Genomic DNA, 21691 nt, shown 5'->3' on the forward strand with positions numbered 1-21691 from the left:
AATAGGCACTTCTTGTTGCTTGTTATGGTGACTTGTGGAATTAGTGCTGCACTCCCTAATAAAGGCTTTTCATACTTGTTACGCACCTGTTCAACTCTTAGTGGACCTGCTCAGAGTTGATTAAACTAACTGTAACTGAAACCTAGTCTCCATCTTTAGGCTTGATCAATTCAGAGATTAGGATTTGAGTTTGTGAAATGGACCACAGGGCAGCTTGCCGGGCAGAAAGCACCATAGAGCTCTAAACTGAGCTTACTTATCTTCCTCAGTTCTGCTATCTCATGCAAAGGCTCTCTCTGCTCCAATTCTGTATCTGCTCCACGAAAAGAGTAAAAGCCAATTTATGCTTCTGACGCATAGCCTCTGCAACGGTCAAATCCGTCTCCTTGGTATTTCTTTCCGGCTGCCTGTGTGGTTGTTCTTCTTGATTCGGTGCCTGGGCGCACCATTTTTAAAAACCGAGGAACAACTACAATGGACAACCTAAGCGTCCTCCTATGTCTTTTTGCCAACTCCATTAACAGAATCTGTTCCTCTTCAATGTCTAGCACCATCCGCCAAGTTCTCTTGAGTTCTCTAACAGGCTCCTCCTTGCGCTTTGGTGGGAAACTGCTGTGCATCCCTAGAAATTCCACACTGATGGTGCAGAAGCATACCAGTAAAACTGGTTCGCGACCAGACCCAAGCAACATTTGATGTGTGCGGATGCAGAAGTCTAATCTGCCCTTAAGGCACCATGAGCTCAGGTGATGCATTCTGCCCCCTAAAGGACAAAAAAAAAAAGAAGAAGTAAACTTAAATCATACAGAGCAAGCTTAGCTATAAAGATCCTTAAAAAAAACTTAAATAAAAATAAAAAAACATAAAAAAAAAGGCAGTTCACCCAAACAGATAAAAACACTTTATTTTAGTGAATTTCTATAGGGTCTGAAGGGAAGAGGGCATGTTGTGTTTTACCCTCAATCAAGCATTTTTCAGTCACCATGAACGTTCTGCTGCAGGCACCGAGTTATAGGAGAATACTGGACTGTACACACTGAGAGGCAATGAAAAACCACCACAGCCAGTTTGGAAATACTGAAAGGCCACCATGGGCGAGACGCACGCACGGCTGGAGGATTGATCCACGTACAGTTCCAAGCCGGAGACTTTTGCCGACTTGTGTCTTCTGAAAAGGAAAACCGTGCAAATGTTCTGCATCTCTGTGAACATTGTCTCTCTGAAACAAGTCTCTTTTCCCGATCCGTGTTAAATGTCTTTAGTCTAATAAATTATTACAGGAATATTCAAGATCCTTCCAACAGTCTGTCCATGTCAGCTTCAAAGGAAAATATGTAGAGGAGAAGGCCGTCCAATAACAAACCTCATCCTTTCCTTTTGTCGGGAGGCAGAAAAAAAAAAGGGAGAACAGGCACTCTAAAACAGTCAGGAAGGTCATCATCTCACACGGAGCCGGGACATCATCCACTCAAGACCTTGACACAACCTGGAAGTGCCATGTGGAGAGAAAGAGAACAAGAATAGGATGAGCAGAGTAAAGGTATGTTCATTTATATTCGCTTCAGGTAAAACTATCAGAGTTCAGTGAAGGTTATTCTCACCCCTCCCCTGTGAGAGCGCAACAGGCCTGGATGTGCCACTGGTGATCTTTGACGGAGGTAAGCTGGAGGCTCTGGGAGATTTCAGCCACTGTCATGCAGCCTTTCACATCTTGCTTGTTTGCAAATACCAACAGTCCTGCTTTTCGTAGGTCCTGTCCAAATAAAAGATTTAATTTATTGCAATACATTTCTTTTTTAAATTGCAACAGAGTTAAAGAACAAACTGGGCTAAGACTTTTTAAACTAGCAGACATCTTTTTTTTTATTTGATTTTAGCTCAAATGAAAAGAGTCTTGTTATGAATCATCTTTGTAACGAACTGATACAAATTTCAAATGATAAGCCAACAATCTTTCTATGCATTATGTTGCCTAACAAAAAAAGTAGACATGTGAAATAGATACGCAACAATGACAGCAGATATTTTTCTGATTTTCAGAAGTATTTAAAAAAAGTAGATGCAAAAATTTCAGCCGCTGTTGAGTTTTCGATTTGAAAAATCGTTTTTCTGATGGTAAATGTTATATTAGCATATCCTCCCCCCATGAATTTCTCTGAAGACCTGCTCTACCTAAACAAAAATGTTTGCACCCGTTGCAAGAATCGCAAACCTTCTAAAGATCAGGCCCTAAATGTTTTCCTTGTTGATGCCAGCAACCGAGGGAACGGACAGTGACAGAAGGGGTATTAGCGCCATCCTTTGGCCCAAGGGGAGGAATCAAAAATAACAAGTAATAAGCTATATAAAATAGTATATACATTTTTTTTTTCAACTAAAGCAAATATTTACACAGGTATGGAATTTAAAGATCATATGTGCAACATTTTTTTAAATTTAAACATTATTTATGAACGTTAATTTACCTGACCTCTGCTTTCCCAAAGAATGACTTGAGTCATACCCTAATTGTTCCCCGGTCACTTTGCAGAGGCCTACACTTTGTTGTCAGTAAACTTACACTGCTTTTTTCTCTCTTTTTTTTTTGGTTGCAATATTACATCGGAGTATTAGGCTAGAGCAGAGGTCACCAACCTTTTTACAGTTGAGGGCTAATTCAGGGGTACTGAGTCACAGGAAGGGCTACCAATACTGACCTATGAATTGCAAGGGTCAACGTTCACCTTAACTTCATACATCATAAACATCTCTTTATCATTTCTTTAAATTTATAATTTTCTTTTAGACATTTTCATTTTGAAATCTCTATAAATGCTTAAATGCCATATATGATTCAATTATGAAATTTTCTATAACCCTAATAAAAAAAGAAGAGCAACAGAATACAGTGAAATTTCAAACGTAGCTCACTGTTGAGTTGTTCTATTTTCGGAAGACTCTAAGGGCACACCTTGTGGTCCTTGAGGGCCCCTTGGTGCCCGCGGGCACCATGTTGGTGACCCCTGGGCTAGAGATTTAAGAGACGAGAATTAAGTCATCATACAACAACCCATTTCAGAAAGAAAGCTTGGAGTTCCGACCAACATATGGCGCTCGACCAGCTCCACCAACCAGCAACCCGAGCTCACTTTGAAATACTGCCCAATTTATTGCTGTTGTGCTTAAAGGTTTCCTTATTTGTCAAACCAGAGCCAAAGTATGACTTCACATGATGCTGGAAATTACTTATTTAGGGAAGACCGTACTTCTTGTAAGAGTTGTCATAAAATACAACTTGTTTCTAGTAATTTTAGGACTTTACTTTCTCAATATTACGACTCTATTCCCGTAATGTTGCGACTCTATTCCCGTAATGTTGCGACTCTATTCCCGTAATGTTGCGACTCTATTCCCGTAATGTTGCGACTCTATTCCCGTAATGTTGCGACTCTATTCCCGTAATGTTGCGACTCTATTCTCGTAATGTTGCGACTCAACGTTATTCTCTAAATGGAAAAAAAAAATCTCTAGCCCGGCCCTAATACTCCATCGTAGCAACATGAATAGTTATTTGAACATGAAAATTTGGCCCAGATTTCAGTTATCTGAATGTTTTTGTTGCTATATTAAAGTAAAGGCAGTGTCATCAGAGGGAACATTTGAAATTAGATTTTTCTACTTAGTTCTTAGTACTTAGTTCTACTGTCGCAAAGTAAGGTTTCAAAAAAAGCTCTAATTTCTGTGATTGCAGTATTTCATCCTTTGATCCCAAGTGAGATCCTTGTCAACTAAAATCTAAATACATCTTAATGAAAGCAATTCATGGGAATTAAACTAAGACTGAACAACAGACTGAACTAGACTTAAATGATAAAGGTTTGACTAAGTTTTCACTAAAATCTTTTCAAAAAACAGCTTTTTAAAATGTTTTTTAAATTGACAGTGGTTAAATTTCACATTTCAATTGCATAGATCTCTCGAAATAATCTGTATGATGAAAAAAAGGTGACATTTTACACTATCGGCAATGACCTCTCATCCTCTTTTCATGGTTTAATTGATGGAAACAGCCTTTGCTTTTTATTTTTCAAGGGCATTTTTGGTCTCCTCCTGGCTTTCTACCAACGCCGTTAACGTTTCGCCAGTTTTTCAATGAAGCAAAGTGTCCTTTTGGTGAAACCAAGTATTTGCGCATTGACATGTGCATTAAGTCAGAACTTGCCGTGCAATTCTGAGGAAATTTTTGAAATACCGCTCTTGATTAAGAGGAAGGATCACTTCTAAAAGCTAAAGGGCGTGCCTTAAGGACAATCATTACATTATTTATTCTTATTTTTACTTTAACATTATTAGCATCTAAAGTTCCTATTCCACTGTATTTTTTTAACTGTGAGGGGATCAACACTTTCACTTTACTTTTAACTTTCATTCAGTCATTAGAGGAAGACCACAAATGTGGCGAAAGAAAGTTTCTTCAAGCTTTCAAACAGAAAAACTTATGTTCCCCAAGCAAGGATTTCAAGCATGTCTAAGCAGGATTATAGGTTGCAAGGAAGTCAGTTAGAAAATAATTAAGTCAGAGTTTAAATTTAACTAAAGAGCAACCCTTTATTACAAGATGTGCAAAATCATGAATCACCTCTTGAAGGTGGAGTTATTGTTAAAGGAAAACTGGAAATCCTTGAAATGCATCAATAAAACTAGAAGAAGATTATGAATGCATATATGAATAGTTATTCAGGCACAGAGGATGCGTCATGTGGCAAAAGCAAACAACGAAAAGGTCAATAGAAGAACATACCGAATGAACAATGCAAAGTTCTCAAAAAACCAGCAGATTGAAAAGCTATTGCGATCAGGACATTAGTGGAAACAAATACTAATAATCTGCTTTTAATGAATTACAAATAAACTTGTAACCAAATCTCTTACTTCATGTGCTAGCATTCTGTAGAGCTCCTCTTTGGTCACAGAGATCCTCTCTCTGTCTGTGCTGTCAACCACCACGATTACAAACTAGACAAAAAACAAGGAGAGAAAAACGGTCCATTAATAACACACAGACACTGCACCACAGAATCACAGAGTCACACTTATTATTCACAGACATTGACAGTTATGTAGAAGTTAGTGTGAAAAACCCACACAGACACCTTCCTTCCAATAATAATAAGATTTCTCACATGCATTTTCACTTTTTTTTTTTATTGCCGATTAAAGAAACCCAGATAAAGATGCAAACATAATCCGAGTGTCTCCATTTTTTTTTTTTTAATCAAAAAGTTTTACACTATATTGCCATAAGTATTCACTCACTTGACTTGACTCACATGTGAACTCATGTCTATAAGTCTGTTTGTGGGAATTTTGACCATTCTTCCAGAAGCACATGAGATTAATAAAGTGATGTCGGTGGAGAAGGCCTGGCTGTAGTTCTCTGCTCTAAATTATCCCTAATGTGATCCAAGTTGGAAGAGAAAGGGGACATCTCTAAACTGTTCCCATAAATATAATGACATGCAAAAGCTCACTCTCACAACAACTACAGGTGCTTGGCTCCGGGTACTTAACAGATTCACTTCCATACAGAAAGCCCATGTTCTTATCTACAGCTACCACAGTATAGATGTCAGATTAAACAATACCACTTATACTTCAGCGATAGTATCAAGGTGTTACTTTATTGTATCTCTTATACTATATCCGTTGGTTGTGCTGTTCTTTTTAACATCTCTTTGCAGGTGATGAAGCAGACTGAAGATGTTTTATTGTTATCTCCTCTTTATTTCATCTTTTCTCATTGTTACCGTTTTTCCTTTCCTGTTCTACTTACATTGCAGTGTCCATATAATCTGTAGTACTCCCTGCATGTATTATAATAAAGCTATTTATACCGTAAATTCTCTAATATTGGCCTGTATTCCATTAGCGGCCGGTCTCGCTGTCAGAGGAGGTAAATAATGGCCGGTCTCTCATACAGGCCGGGGCTATAAACGTTTTTTCTGGGCATACCTCAACATTATACTTGTGGTAGTAACATACAAGTACCACAGCCCTGCGCTGCTGGACGACAGGCCCTGACTGCTGCCCGTCTGCGCGAGGAAGAGAACAGACACGCAGCAGAACATGAGGAGGAGCGCGAGTGATGAGGAGATTAAAGGGAGAGATGAAGAGGAGGAGAAAAACTGAGGAGGAGGATTAAACAGAATTGGAGGATTTTTTTTTCTTTTTTACTTCAAACCAAGCGAACATGGTAACTGTACTTTTTCAATAAATGAACCTAGTGTTTTATAGGTTCAAATAGACACAAAATCTCATTTTTATTCATTTCACTGGTAGTCTGTTTTGCTCAAATAGCAATAGAGGCCTGTCTCTAATTCTGGCCTCTTTCCAATAAAGGCCTGGACCGCGATGCACTTGAGTGAAATAAAGGCCCGGGCCTATATTAGAGGATTTACGGTATACATAAATCAAGCGGAACAATATGGCGATAGCTGTACTGCTACATTTGTGAAAGTAAAATCTGTTGGGCTCCCTTTTTGGCATCAAGACGATTATTCTTATTGCCACATTGCCAGACAGGACACTGTAAAAAAAACAAAAACAAGAAAAAAAAAAAAAACTGTTCCCAGAAAGTTGGAAGCATGGAGTTGTTTAAAATACTCAGTATAAACAAACATTCAGAGTTTCTTTCAGTGGAAACTAAGAGGCAAAACCTTTACATTCGTCCAGATTCAGTCAGACAAGCACTGATGGCAGACAACATTAAGAAAAAACCCGACTTATCACTCCAGGAAATGAATGCATTAGAATTGGTCATGTATGGCACAGATGCAGCTGCTCGGTTCAATACACACTTGAGCGTCTGCTTCCTCCTCTCCATCAATTTGTGGCTCAACACTTCCTGCTGAGAAGCTATTGCTCCAAATCACTTCCACTTTTCAAATAATGTTATTCATTGCCAACCATGGGCTGCTTACCAGCTTAAAGTTTCAAATCTGAAACTTTCCATCACACCTTTTGAACCTTAAGCATCAGTTATTAGTGAAACTAACACTGTTTGTTAATCAGATGTTTTAAGTTTTAAGTAAAAGTCCTGAATCCCCCAGTAGCTGCAGCTGTGCATTTTATGTACATCCGTTCACTCGAAATTTCTACTTTTATGCATGTTAAGATGCATCAAAAATATATTGTTAAAAACTGTATGTTAAACACTACTTTGCAATCTAAAAAAAAAAAAAACTCCCAAAGTGATACATTAGTTGAATAAAAAAAAAACAGACTTATTTGACAGTATACCCTGATTTATCTTAGCTATTAAAGAAGCAAAAAAGTACAGTAATTTTCGGACTATAAGCCGCAACTTTCCCCCCATTTTTCAACTTTTCGGCGTATATAACAATGCGGCTTATCTATGGACTTTTACAGCTAACGGCCACTTGGGTAATACCTAAATCTATGGATTTTACCATCCACCATGTTGACGTCACATTTGCTTAAACACACAAGTACGGTAGCCGCACGCGCGGGAATGCGGAGGTCCTGCGGAAGCAGACTTCTAACGCGAGTGGTACGAGACAGAACAACAGCGAGAAAGACGGACATTGCGAGTGCAAGCCAGTTTGTGTTAAACATAAAAAACCTGCGTCTTATATTCCGGTGCGGCTTGTATATGTACAAATCATGCAATTTAGCTTCTGCGGCTTACATTCAGGTGCGGCTAATAGTCCGAAAATTACGGTATTCATCATATTCTAAACTCTGTCAGTATGGTTTGACTGAGTTAGGTTAAATAAAAAAAGCAAAAAAACACTATGAACGTGCACTTAAAGGGACTGACAATTTAGCAAAGATTACTGAGATTATGCTGAAGATTAGCCCACATTTCAGCAAGTTTTTCTTTTTTACTTCAGCATTTCACCGTTAGAATATGACAGCAGTTCATGTCTACTCACAAGTAAAGGTGGAAAATTCACAGACTGACTAGTTGCAGAGTTTAAAACCTCGCACAGCACCAGCCTGCATCCGTGACCTAAGGCCATGGAAGTGATGGAAATCCCAACCTCAATTATTTAGATATATTTATGGAATACGGTGTGTTGTTCTGACACTGCTCTATTCTATTAACTACTACAAAACTTTGAAGCATTATCACTATTAAATCTAGCGCATACCGACCCCAAATAAAGTTGATGCTAGACATACCTGTTGACCTCCGTTTCTAATCCTCCCGTTATCATCAAGAGCTGACAGCTGGAACCAGCACAGAGCTACAAACACCTGGATACACTTACAACAAACTGAGTGACAGCCTCAACAGCCTGCATCGTCTTTATTTTCCACAGAAACTGAACACTTCAAAAGATGACCTAAAACTGATTGTTGTACTCCTCAGGTGGATTTAAATTTTTGTATCGTTCTGTGGCCTAATAATGCTAATGCTACGTTCCCACTGCGAGCAGCAGAGGCAGCTAGCTGACATGCAAAGTCAAGGGTTTGACCCGTATCTTGGCGCAGCAAAAGGTCTGTTTCAGCTCGTTTGAGCAGCTGAAGCAGAGCATTGTGAGCTTCTGAGCATCTGACGCCCGCGATGCGCTTCAGAAGCAGCAGCTGCTGGAACATTTGTTGCTCGATGCGCCAAATCAACCAATCAAGAAGAGCTGATCTGAGGGCTGGCAGGGAGACAGACAGCACTGCTGATGCAAATCACTATGATTAAAGTTTATGAACACCTAGCGTTCAACCTTTACTAGAGTACCTGCCAGTAAAATATGTTCAATTTTTTTATTCTGTTGCCTGCTGTTTGGATTACGTACGCTGAAAACCACAAAGAGACAACCCGGCCAAAGGCTGCTGTTGAACTGGATTCCTAGTGACAGAGCACTGCCAGTGCACGGGGGTCTGAGTGGCTCCGACAAATATAATATTTGAAGGTTGGATGAACTAACTACACTGATGAAGTTTTCAGGTGGACTTTCTTTTTCTTCTTACTTTTTACCCATAGATCACAGCATATATAGCTGCCATTGTTACAAGCAAAGAAAGGATAGAGTAGCTAAAAGTAAAGAGTATACCATTTCCTTCATATAAAAAATGACACCTAACGATTAATTGAGATATTTTCGTTGTAGATAATGACCCAAATTCTTAAAAATATATATTTCTTGTCTTCATCTCTCCAAGGAACTTTTTTTTTTTTTTTACTTTTGAAGACTGAGTAGGAACCCCGTACATGCCATTCTAACATCATTTAATCTCTGACACTAGGCACATCAACGGAAAAATACAAACACATATCAGTCAGTCTTGCATTCATGAGTCCCAGATCAATACTGCCAGGATTTAAATAGATTATTAGCAGGCCTCTGCAGAGATATAAGATATAATACCTTGGAGGTAATTCAACTTTTGAATCAACAGGAGCAAATGCATCCAAAACCTGCAGATTCACAGCTCCTTATCAAAGACTGCATTTGGACATGCCTGTATCAAATTGTGCAAAACAAAGAAGTAGCCATGGATACGATTCAGTCCCTCATAGAAGCCTGGAAACAGGTCAGGACCGCCCTAATACCTGTGCAACAGGTGGTTGTGTGATATATGGACTTTTCTGGAAAAGAGTTTAAGATGGTGTATGCCTCCACAGCAGCTTTTCCTTTGCTAGCATCATTGCTCAGTCCTCATAAAAGCAGCTCTGATTCTGGATTTTACGATAGATGTTTGTTTAGTAATGATTACATGGAAACTGAAAAAACAGATTTATTTAACACCAACACAAGAATGTGAAACTCTATCACAGATGTCTTGGAGAAAAAAAAAGTTAATACAAACCTTAAACACCAGCAAACTTCGTCTTAGGGCTGCAACTAACGATTATTTTGCAAATTGATCGATCCATCGATTATTTTTTAGATGAATAAATTAATAATCAGATAGCAAAAGGTTCCTTAAAGAAGACTTTTTATGAAATTAAACCATGTGAAACTGAAACTTCTCCACTTGAGGAGTTCTGGTTAGAGCATGCTAACATGAGAAAAAGTATTTTTTATCTTAAATGCAAAATGTTTAAAATTATATAATTGCTGCTCAAAGTGGGTCGCTCTGTCAGCTAAAGGAATGTTTCACAGTCTCTATACTCCAGTTAGCAGTTAATGGATTACTAAATTTAGGGCTGCAACAACGAATCGATAAAATCGATAGAAATCGACTTTTAAAAGCGTTGGCAACGAATTTCATCATCGATTAGTTGTGTCGCGCGATTATTGCGTCATCCGCCGCGCCGTCATCACTGCCTCTTGACTGAAAGAGGAAGAAAAAAAAATATGGCAGAGCGAGTCAGCGCCGCAGGAGCAGTGTTGCCAACTTTTCAGACTTTTCAGACCCCTCCAGCGACTATTTTTCAAAAAAGCGACTAGCGACAAATCTGGCGACTTTTTTCGGTTTCACTGGCGGCTTTTGGAGACTCTTACGTGAAAGCATGTATCGTTCCTACTCTGCCGTGGGGCGCCTCCCCCCACTCCCGCAGGAGTCAATCTCAGCTGCAGTCAGAGCCTCAGCGTCCAGACTGCAAATGAAGCGTGCATGAGCCGGGATTGACGCCGCAAATTGATCACAATAATTAAAATAGCCTGCGCTTTGTAAAGCGAAAAAAGTGATAACATGCAACTTTTTTCAAAAGAAATTAACATGGCATGGAACCACCATGTTTGTTTGGTTTTAAAGTGTGGAAACGTAACGTTAGTTTCTCAGGTAGCTCATCTGATGCTTTCCTTACCGTGTTAGTAGGTTACAGACAGTGATAAGGTTGGCTACTTATTTTACTTTTAATTTCATTTGAATTAGCTTAAGCAGCGTTTACATTTACTTTATAAATAAATTAACTTGCAAATTATGAGGGCAAGGCTTTTAAAGTTTAAATCTTCTGGCGAAGATGAAGTAAAGAAGATCCTGCAATTTATGGAAGTAAAGCAGAATAAAATCCAGCAAGATCAGTAATATGTCAATTAATTATATGCCACATTCCCATGTAAATTGGAGTCTTTGGAGGATGTGTTTTTTAGCACCCCTAGTTCTCTCATTTTTATTCCAAATACAATTTATAATTTGAATCACAGGACTATTTTTATCTCTATGGTTCAGTATTTTCTCTTAAAAGGCAGAACTCTTCTAGTCTAAAAAAACTCATTTGTTGAAATGGGGGGCCTATTGTTTGAACCCCTTAGGGGCTTTTAAAAACAAAAATGTCTTTTTTTGCACTTTATGAAACAAAGTACCCTATATTTTGTGGATGTACAGCTACATTTCTCATGTAAGTTTGCGTAGTTTTAACACAAACATTTATTTTTCATATTGCACCAGTACAGTTAATGAGCAACCTGTACTTGTGTGCTTGTTTGTTCTGTCTAAAATGTTTATTTTGGAATAAAGAGGTTAATATAAAAAATATTTTTTGTCCGATTCATCGATTAATCGAAAAAATAATTGTCCGATTCATCGATTTTTAAAATAATCGTTAGTTGCAGCCCTAACTAAATTAGTCAACCATTTCAATAATCGATTAATCACGATTCATTTCATTGTTTCCCTAATTCTTCTCATTATCGAAATTCAAATATAACTTTTCTGAATCCAATTTTGCATTTAAAGCAGAGAAAAAGTTTTTCCAGAGGAATACGCTGTCTGTTAAATACAATGATATTGACAAAGCCTGGCTGAAACTCTTAACAAATCCAGGAATCCCCTCTTTAAATGTTCACATCAGCCAATTTTGAATTTGGGTTGAAAATTTTCATCCAGAGTGAGCTACAATTAGCTAGTGCTGGAAATATAATCACCTCTGTGTTGGTGTAGTAAGTATTCCAGGATGATCTAAGGGATTCCTGGCCTCCGATGTCCCACATCAGAAAATGGGTGTTGTTGACAACGATTTCCTCCACATTGCTTCCAATAGTAGGAGAAGTGTGGACCACCTCATTCATTGAGCTGTAGAGGAACAAACAGTTATCTAAATAGTATAGCAACTAGTCAAACTAAATAAATAAGCTTTATATTTTTAGGGTTAAAAAAAAAACAAAACAAAAAGAAAAAAACAAAAAAAACATGCACATGTGAAGACTTTAACAAATTGTAGTTTGCAGGGATACTTACAACTGGTAGAGAATTGTAGTCTTGCCTGCATTGTCCAGGCCCACAATAATGACTTTGTGCTCTGAAAAGCAAGAGAAAATTTATAAAAGATTTGCCAGCAACCATGAATAATTAGAGTTTAGCAATTGCAGTTTGTCTCATACAAAAAAGTAGAAAGAGAGCAAGCTATAATGGGATGTGGAAGCACACTTCTTTGTATTCTGGACAAGCTAGCAAACTGAAGCTCGTCACTGGAGTGAATAAAGTGAATTTGATTGGTCGTTTATCAAGAGGGTGGGATTGTTGTGGCAGAAGCTTCGCAAGCAAGTTTGATTGTGGCCGGTTTGTCGGAAGAATCTTGCTAATCAGTTAGCAACTTAGTGGTGGTAGGTTCCCACTGGGAAATTCCATTGGGACCAAGTAGCACTAAATTGGTGACTTAGAAAGGACACTGTCAAGGAACGTTATGGACAGAGGAAACATGCAAGAGGAGGAGAGTTTTGTGTCGGAGGTCGTGGATGAGTGTCCTCCTTCACGAATTTTTTATTTAGAGGAGGAAATCGGGGACGAAGATGATGTGGAAGAGGACGCCAGGGCGGCAGAAGCTTGGTTTGGTGTAGAAGGCTTACAGCCGTACATGTTTGAGCCCTTGCCTCGCAACGCTGCCAGTTCTGCTAGCTCTACGCCTGCTGAAGACACAGACGTCCATCCCCGTGAACACTGGGACGGAACTCAATGGTAAAATAAATTATTCTTATTTTAACCGTTAATATTGCCAAATTTAGGTGTACAAGCTGATGTATAACTAACTGGCCTGCAGAAGATAACGGGAAAAAAAAAACCCCACAGATTTTAAGACAGGAATTTTTTTTTTTTAATATAAAATATTCTACATTTCAGGACAATAAAGTCTGATAAAGAGTACATTTCTATACATGTTTAAGCTAGAATGATTTGACAGTTAAATATGATTTCCCTACGACTTTAAAGACAAAAGCACAAATGTTCACAATCTGATGCATTCATGGTGGACGTTTTATAACATAATTACTTCAAAAAAAAAAAAAAAATGTAAAAAAAAAAAAAAAAAAAAGAAGCACTCTTATTATTTCTTATATTTCCTTTGGGTAAAACTCTGCTTTAGGCATCAATACTTATTTTTTAATGATTGGAAATAATTAATTTCCCTTATTTTAGCTTCTATGACATGACCTTAAAAAGGAACAAAGAACAATTGATTAGTAATGCAAAAGAAAAAAGCAGAAATGAGAGTATGACCAGAAAAAAAGTCCCCAGACAACCTTTAGACAGCCTTTATTGGCAAGTTGCTTAACTGTTTCCAAGCATGTTTATTAAGGGTGTCCTGATACATTGTTTTCTTCTCCAGGATGATACCAATATAACAGCTTTGAGTATTGACCAACACTGATATTGATATATCAGAACAACTCATAGATATTTTTATTATTCATTTTGTGGTGTGGGATGTCAGAAAAGGCTTGACCAAGTTATATTACTCAAGTAGAGAACAGTCAGCATAGATATGATAATAGCTGACCCATGCCCAATAGGTTTCATAAACATTAAAGAGGAAGCAGATTGTGGCATTTCTATCAACATGCTTGTAACAAAGGTTTCCAACGCAGACCGGAACATTCTAATGTTGGTTTCATGGTTGTTATCGGACCAGAACATCCCTAAAAATATTATTCAAAAGCAAATTAAAACACATGCAGTATAAATACATTTGATCTTGTGTATTTTTAGGATATTATTTACCAAAAAAGAAGCTTTCACAAAAATAGATTTGAGATTAAACGGGCTCTTAGGAAACACTACGACATGAGTAAAAAAACAGCATAATTTTCAGCCAAGTAATAATCTATCACGCACACACACTCCTGATCACAATCTTCTGAACAGTTAGAAAAACTGCCAAATCATAAAGTTTAAAAGATGAAATGGGAGGAAGAGACAAAAACTTTTTTCCAGGCAGGCAATTTATTGAAAACAAACTGAAACAGGCTGTTCATCAGCTGAATAAAAGTCTACAGCCTATAAAGCAAGATGTGCACAAAAACAGGGATTCTGGGTCATTTTCAATCAACTGCTCAAACTCTCAAGACCTCCTGATTGCAAGGACAATAAAAGCTCACAGACTTTGAACAAGCTAGGATTGTTGAGCTCCATAAGCAAGGCCACTAGACAAAACAGATTGAGTAAAAAAACCCAGAGCAACTTAACTGGCACTGAGCCCCAGGATAAGATTGGCTTCCTGTTATGACTAGGGACGATTCCAGATTCATATTAAAGCTATCACTGGTTCCGACTGCAGCTAAATAATCAGATGGCAATGCAGAGGGTAGGGCTTCAAAAACAACAACAAAAAAAATATTACAAAGATCTATCTTCTTCCACGCCAAAAAATAACTTGTTTGGACTTTCCAAACAATGGATGTTAAAAAGTGGAAGAAAGCTTTACTTTAACAACAGCATTAAAAAAAAATGGTTCTGAGTCGACTGTTAAAATACTCTGCCTAGCTGCACGAGTCTGGTCTTATTCTGCTAGAGGTAAACAAGTATGTAAATCAAGTATGTAAATACATAAGAGAAAGACAGAGGGATGGAGAGAAAAAGAAAGACAGAAAATCCACAAGGATTAATTTCTATGTAGCTCTGGTTGAATCTCTGTCGTCCCTAGGTTCTGCAGGGCGAGTCTGGGGCCACTCATACTTACTATTGAGCATATGTTCCTTCTGAAGAATAATTGTAAACCTCTTATATACAAACATACAAATGATGCTAACCACGGGTGTTTGGTTCCAGGTGTCAAGAGTTACACATTAAACCGGGAATACACTGTACGATTTTATTACCCTTTTCAGGCCGATTCTCCAAAGTCTTTAGATCGTGCCGAGTTTCAGCATTATTGTGCGTTGTGTAGTATACAGGCGGTAACAAGGGGCAAATAGCCTCTCACGACCACCTCCCGATCAGGAATCGTAAGGTCGGAAGAAAATCAAACATGTTTCAAATTCAGTCTGCATCGTAAGGTTGTATCGGGCTGACAGTGTGAGAACATACATCGTGAGCTGTGAACTTTTAAACCCTGCGGTTTTGTTACAGTTTGCAGCTAGAACTCTATATATACACGTCTATATATACACTCATGTGTATTGACAGGGCGTCTATGGGATACTTGCTCTTGTTGTGGCTAGAGTATTGGGTTTTTTGTTGTCATTTTTTGTTTCCTTATCTCTTGTTTCATGAAGGTACAGAAGCAGACTTGTAGAACTTTGTGCATATTTTTTGTGTTTTGTTTTCTTTCTCATTTTCTATCTCTTTCTTACTCCCTTTAATTCTTATCCTCTCTCCCTATCTTTAGGGGAGTGTTAGCGTAGTGGTTAGCGCATTGCACTTGTGCTCCGAGAAGGTTGCAAGTACTCGATCCCCACAGCCTCCACTTAGGCTTCTTGAGCAAAACCCTTAACCCCTGATTCCTCCCCGAGCGCCACACAATGGCACCCCACTTTTGACCCATCCAAGGGGATGGGAAGGGCAGAGAACAAATTTCCCCATTGTGGGACAAGAAAGGGATTTACTTTTTTTTTCTATTATTATCTCACCTTCCGTTCTGTCTTTGTTTCTGTTGCATTCAATTTTATACCCTAAACTATTTCTAATGAAGCCTCATAAATAATTCCCAAGCTAATTCATGGCAACAACCACAATGGTCTACTTGTGAAAGCAGATCAGTTGGGCTATTATATCGCTCAGGGACATCAATTCCCAGAACTATATATTGACAAAGGAGGACACAGGGAATAAACAATGAAAAACATCCTGTGCAACTTTTGCTAATACCGTTAAATGGTTTCTCCTTCAAGTGGTTTTTAGTCTACTCAAGATACATTTAAACTATCACATTTTCACATGAACATATGAAGACTACTATATTATTGGTATACATTTTTCTTAATCAAGACAACTGGATAAATCTGGTTTATTACAGTTTTAATCCAGGCTATTGGTTATCTCAACGTTTAGATTGACTTCTCTACTATGAATAGAATAGTCACAATTATTTGGAGCTATTAGCTAATGCTTTAAGTGCCAAGCATTTGATGTACTTGCAGTTAAGACAGGCATCCACAAAAAGCTACAGCAAAGGAAGATGCACAGCTGCAACAAAAGCTACACATTCTATAGATAACTGATAAATATTCCAATCGAGTTGTTTTATAGCTACTGAATCATGCAGGGTTGATATTATGATAAATTGGTTTAACTGTAATATTGCTGTTATTTAGAAAAATAAAAAAAACATAAAAATCATATTCCTTTAGGTTTGTGTCAGTAAGTGCGCAAAGATGCAGGCTCTACATGCCACAATGAAAATGAGGAAAACCTCACTCTGCTTGTTAAGCCTTCATACTTAAATTGCTTGTTTCTGTTGTTTTGTGTTAAATAACTTATTCTTCCACTTTAAAGGTTTTGGCACCACCTTCTCACCCTGCATCATTTGTCTCACCCAAGTCAGAGTTTTTAAAGCAGGGTGAAAATTTCTAGCAGTATTGATCAAACACAATGATGGCAAAAGCTTACTTTTTTAAGATTATCAGTTGATACAGTGACTGAGGGCAATATTAATCTAAACGTTATTGGCACCAAGTGACTTCTTGCTCAGGTTTTACTGAAATATCAAATCACCAATAAAAATACACTTCATGAAAGCCTTTTAATTCCGATAAATTGCCCGTTAAAGAACCATGATATCACTCGAAAACAAAGCTACAGAGGCTTAAAAAGAACTCTTAAAAACAGAGAAAGGATGTTTCTGAAAACCCCCAACTCTAATAAAAAAAACAGGATGCCAAGTCTTCCTCAGACAAGCTTTTGCATAGAGCTAACTTCATAAAGTGTACAGAGTAACAAGGTCAGGCAGGTGTGAAATCTAGCTGCTTATGCACCGCTTGCATGATTAAACAGTTAACATCTGTACATGTGGGCTGTAAGGGGTATGTTCATTTGAAAAAAAACGAAATGCAAAAAAGTTAAAGGCAAAATCTTCCCAACTTTAGAATCCTCATACAGACTTGATTCATACATTTTGAAGAATTTCTAAACTGTGTATGACTGTCTTCTGTATACTACCTTTTTTGTCAACTTAATATACCAAAACTATGAGTCTTTTTTAAATGATAATCTTTAATGTTTAAAGCTAACCAAATCCTTCACAAAATACATATGTATAAAAAAATATTAAACTTTGATAGGATTCTCGTTCGAGCTCCCATGTTTATTCAATGCAAACCACTGACCCTAGTCCTCTTTGTCATTAAATACACCTGGCTAAGTTATACAGGAATAGCCATTAAATGGAATACTGAAACCTATAAGGCCTTCTACAAACAGAGATCCACAAATCTCAGAATTTTGGATCCTAATGTAGATGGGCACCATGAAGGAAGAGATGTGGGAGCACTCAGCTTCACTGACAAAGATGGGAGTTCTTTGGGAGGGCCAGTAACACATTGGTGGAAAATGACGGAATTAGGCGACTTTTTACATGCCTGAGGGGTCCATGATGCTATTTTATTAATGGAAGAGCTATAGGTGATTAAAACAACAGAGCTAGTTTAGTCTCTAAAACAGAAATGGCTATGGCTTAATGCTAACATGTTTGGTAGGTCACTGATTCTTGAAACTTTGGCAAATACATGTCCCACTAAGAAAAGTGCTAATTCTGTTGGAAAGAAATAACATTTTCATGAATAAAAACAATCAAGGTTATAATCAGGGGGTCCTTTGCACAAATGCAAGGTTCTTTTAAAGTTTTTTTTATTTTATTGTTAATTTAATGATTATATGCTGGCCCATTGCCTATAAAATCAGTTGTCCTTGGATAGGAGATAATCATTTGAACTTGATTAAAAAAACAAAAAGTAATAATAGAATTGAATAATATCTTTACCAAATGAAAGGGTACATTTTAATATGTATTTAAAACTACAAACAGTGAGTTTTGAACAATAATAACCATTATTTTGTGATTGCTCAAAATGTGTCCCACATATTTGTCACCACCGTCAGATATTTATAAAAAGCAATAAAATCAGGCTAACTAAAAGGTCAACTACATGCCTGAGGACCCCATTTTCAAATCTTCAGCTCTACTGGATGCCTTAAGGTCACTCAAGCTCCTGTAGGTTTGCTATTTTCTCTTAAACTTGTTCATATTTTTGGACACTGCTAATGTCACAACCATAACATGTCAACACCGTCTCTTTTGTATAAAAAATATTAGATTAGATTATGACATAAATGTTTACTTTTTAAGAAGAGGTCTAAAGTAGCTAGCAACAGAGGGGAAACAAGATGGCTAATGTGAACAACTCATGCATATCATGTGAAAGAGTAGGATTTTGTCACCACCGTCAGACGTCACCACCGTCAGATTTTCTGTCTGACGGTGGTGACAAAAAACTACAAATGGTTCTCAATGGAGGCTAGAAAATAATTGTTGATCTGTAATGTTTCATTAACTTCTTTTATATTTTTATTTATGTAATTCCGCCTAGATTTCTTCCATATTGTATAACCCTAGGGGATGGGGTGGGCCTTCCCTGTCTCTCAATTCACTATTATGCCATGTTCATTTTGTTTACATCATTTGGGATGCACATAGTGCACCTACTACCTACCTACATAGCACATAGTATACAATATTCCTTGTAAGCTATGGCAGGGCAACATTTAACCAAATCTAACATTTACTGTAATTCCCCCCAATTTCATAGTCATTACACTCAACTTTGACTTTATGTATTTTAGGAAGTTATGGCTAGGAAGCAGCTATCTGTGAAGGAAAGAAGGAAGAGAAACAGGGAATATCAAAAGAAGTGTGAAGGCCTACTGACAAAAAACCTACATATAATCAAGCAATTACTCAGAAGGTTCAAAATTTCTACCATAATGCAGCACGAATGACAACTGACAAACAGGACACAATCACACGCAAGAAAATAAAGCATCAGAGAATGATTCTGACTGATAATGATATTTCTTAATTGTACCTTATATTCCTTGAAAAATATTTGTCACAGTGCTCATGATTGTTATTTTTTGGACCAAATAGTTAAATAAAGTTAATAAACAAGAAACCATTGACTTGAATTGTATACAGTTTGGAATTGTATGTTGAAATGAGGCCACTGTCAACACCGTCAGTTCTAAAGTCACCACCGTCAGAGGGCTTTTTATTCGTTTTAAATGAATATGCTTGCAATATGTTTCTTCAGTGCTGTTCTCTCATTAAAGTAATGGTCTCTTTTAATACAAAAATATGTTTGTTAAATAAAAAAACATGACTTTTTCTATTTAGGCTTAAAGTAAACGTTATCTGATGTTAGATATTTTAAAGGACTACACGTGAAACAGTTAAAAAAATTAACAAAAATGAATATTCAACATTTAACAGCATAAATGTGTGCTAACAATGCCAGATAAAGATTTAAAAACTCTAAATACTTATTAGACCAAATAAATAAAAAATAATTAGCTTTTTATTGTGTCTGATGGTGTTGACAAAAACAAAGTAATAACTGGAAAAATGCCTATTTTATGAAAGAAATACAAAATGAGGAGGTTGCACCTGTACACTGCTGAACAGCCAAGACCTTGGTCTATAACAATATAACTTCAGATTTTGTAATCCAACTAACTTTTTATTTTCAAAATTAAAACCTGTTTTATCCAAATTCCCAAGAATCAGTGAGGTGTCAGAATTCAGTAGGAATTCTGAGATTAAAGTCAGAGTTCTGAGATTAAAGTCAGAGTTCTGAGGAAAAAAAAAACTTTTTCTCATATACAGAAATAAAAAATAAAATTTAAAAATCAGTAAACCTCTTCCCTATTCTACAAATAGAAATCCAACAAAGAAAAAAATGACAGGTAATTTCAGAAGGTTAACTATCAAGCAAAAGCAAAATGTATGAAACGCTGAACATATGTTTTTTTTGAAAGGCTAGCAAATCCCATTATGAATTTTTGTGAGTTTAAATCAATCAATGTAACGTAATCTGTATTCCTTAAGTTATACTGATGAGAAAACCGTGGCAGTGCAAGGTCCGTGGGATTCACTGATCTTTATTGACCCCAGTACTCAGCATTACAGTCTTAATACCGGTGGCATGTCAAAACCATCTGGATTCACGTTACAATAGCTGTGGAAATGACCTCTTCACTGATTAAACATCTTGAGACACGGTTTCACTTACCTACGCTTCAAAACCCGAGAGCATAAATAATATAGCACAAAGCTAATCAACGCAGAGCTACTAGAAACCCGTGTCTTAGAAGCGTAACGGTGGCTTAATAAAACCTCACAAAGCTTGGTATTCTTACACTTTGTGACATTATCATCATAGAAACCTTTCTATAAAATAATGCTAAGAAAACCGATGTCTTCGCTCATAAAAAAGGATCAGAACTGAGGGCCTTCTCTGGCCAAAGAGGCCAATTAGCTCCCATGTCTTCGACAATTTGTTATAAAATGCTAACAGAAATCTCTTACCTTGGTGATTGAAAAGCCTCCATAGCTTCGTAAAAAGTATTCCCATGGCTAACGGTGAAGTTTTTTCGATGCCAGCTTTGTAAATATCGGCAACCAGTCAGCTAGCTAGCGTTGATGATAATTATTGCTATCAACTTTACCTAGCTTGCTAGCCTGGGAACTACTCAAACACAAATTTAAACGTTTAAATACGACCTCCATCATGCTGGCGTCGCCCACTGCTCAATAAGTCATTTTACGGCAGATCTGACATGTAAACATTACAGCTGGGATTAAGAGAAACAAGAGAAAAGGCGCAACCAGTATGGCTAAGCGGTTGGTATCAGCTGGATGTTGTAAAGTGCGCTGGGCTGTCAAGTTTGCGCATGCGCACAATTACTCTGCAATAAAACATGATACAAAAAATATATAATAAACTTCCACCCATACGGAAGAGGATTAGGTACACTGAAAACATAAAAAAAAGTTAACTGATTTTTTTATTTAATTTTATTTTAATATGGGGAAAAAGTCAGAATTCTGACTTTTTTCTCAGAACTTTGACTTTTTTCACACAGTTCTGACTTTAATCTCAGAACTTTGACTTTTTTAACACAATTCTGACTTTAATCTCAGAATTCTGACTTTAATCTCAGAATTCTGACTTTAATCTCAGATCTTGACTTTTTTTTCTCAGAATTCTGACTTTAATCCCATAATGTTGGATCTTAATGTAGATGGGCACCATGGAGGAAGAGATGTGGGAGCACTCAGCTTCACTGACAAATATGTGAGTTGTTTGGAACGGCCAGTAACACTTTGGTGGAAAATAATGCAATTGGGCAACTTTTTACATTCTCATACTGAAAAAAGATTTAAAAATCAGTTAACTTTTAAAGAAATTTGTCAGTGGCCCTAATCCTCTTATGTATACAACTGTTTAGTTTATTTCAGCAATTGTAAAATTATATGCACACATATGTTAAAATACATTTGCATTTTCCTAATAAGCAGTTTTTATATATTTCTTAA

At 37.2% G+C, this 21691-nt stretch overlaps 1 protein-coding gene across 1 annotated transcript; it reads right to left on the reverse strand.

The window, feature by feature from the left end:
• Positions 1 to 878: 878 nt before the first annotated feature.
• On the reverse strand, positions 879 to 21038 carry arl5a (ADP-ribosylation factor-like 5A). The gene is made up of 6 exons (XM_038277730.1): positions 20681 to 21038; positions 12127 to 12187; positions 11814 to 11961; positions 4912 to 4995; positions 1602 to 1753; positions 879 to 1486 (listed from the first exon to the last, which is right to left on the reverse strand). Exons 1-6 carry the CDS (start codon positions 20724 to 20726, stop codon positions 1438 to 1440), a joined length of 540 nt encoding a protein of 179 aa, XP_038133658.1. The 5' UTR covers positions 20727 to 21038; the 3' UTR covers positions 879 to 1437.
• Positions 21039 to 21691: the final 653 nt, after the last annotated feature.

The sequence above is a fragment of the Cyprinodon tularosa genome, unplaced genomic scaffold (genome assembly GCF_016077235.1).
Source record: "Cyprinodon tularosa strain WSP-4 unplaced genomic scaffold, ASM1607723v1 ctg134, whole genome shotgun sequence".
Classification (NCBI taxonomy): Eukaryota; Metazoa; Chordata; class Actinopteri; order Cyprinodontiformes; family Cyprinodontidae; genus Cyprinodon; species Cyprinodon tularosa.

Coding starts and splice junctions, on each gene's coding strand:
- arl5a (XM_038277730.1), bottom strand. CDS start 20,726: ATGGGAATACTTTTTACGAAGCTATGGAGGCTTTTCAATCACCAAG. Junction 1,754..4,911: donor ACAGAATGCTAGCACATGAA/GTAAGAGATTTG, acceptor TTATTTGGACAG/GACCTACGAAAAGCAGGACT. Junction 1,487..1,601: donor TGCGCTCTCACAGGGGAGGG/GTGAGAATAACC, acceptor TGGCACTTCCAG/GTTGTGTCAAGGTCTTGAGT.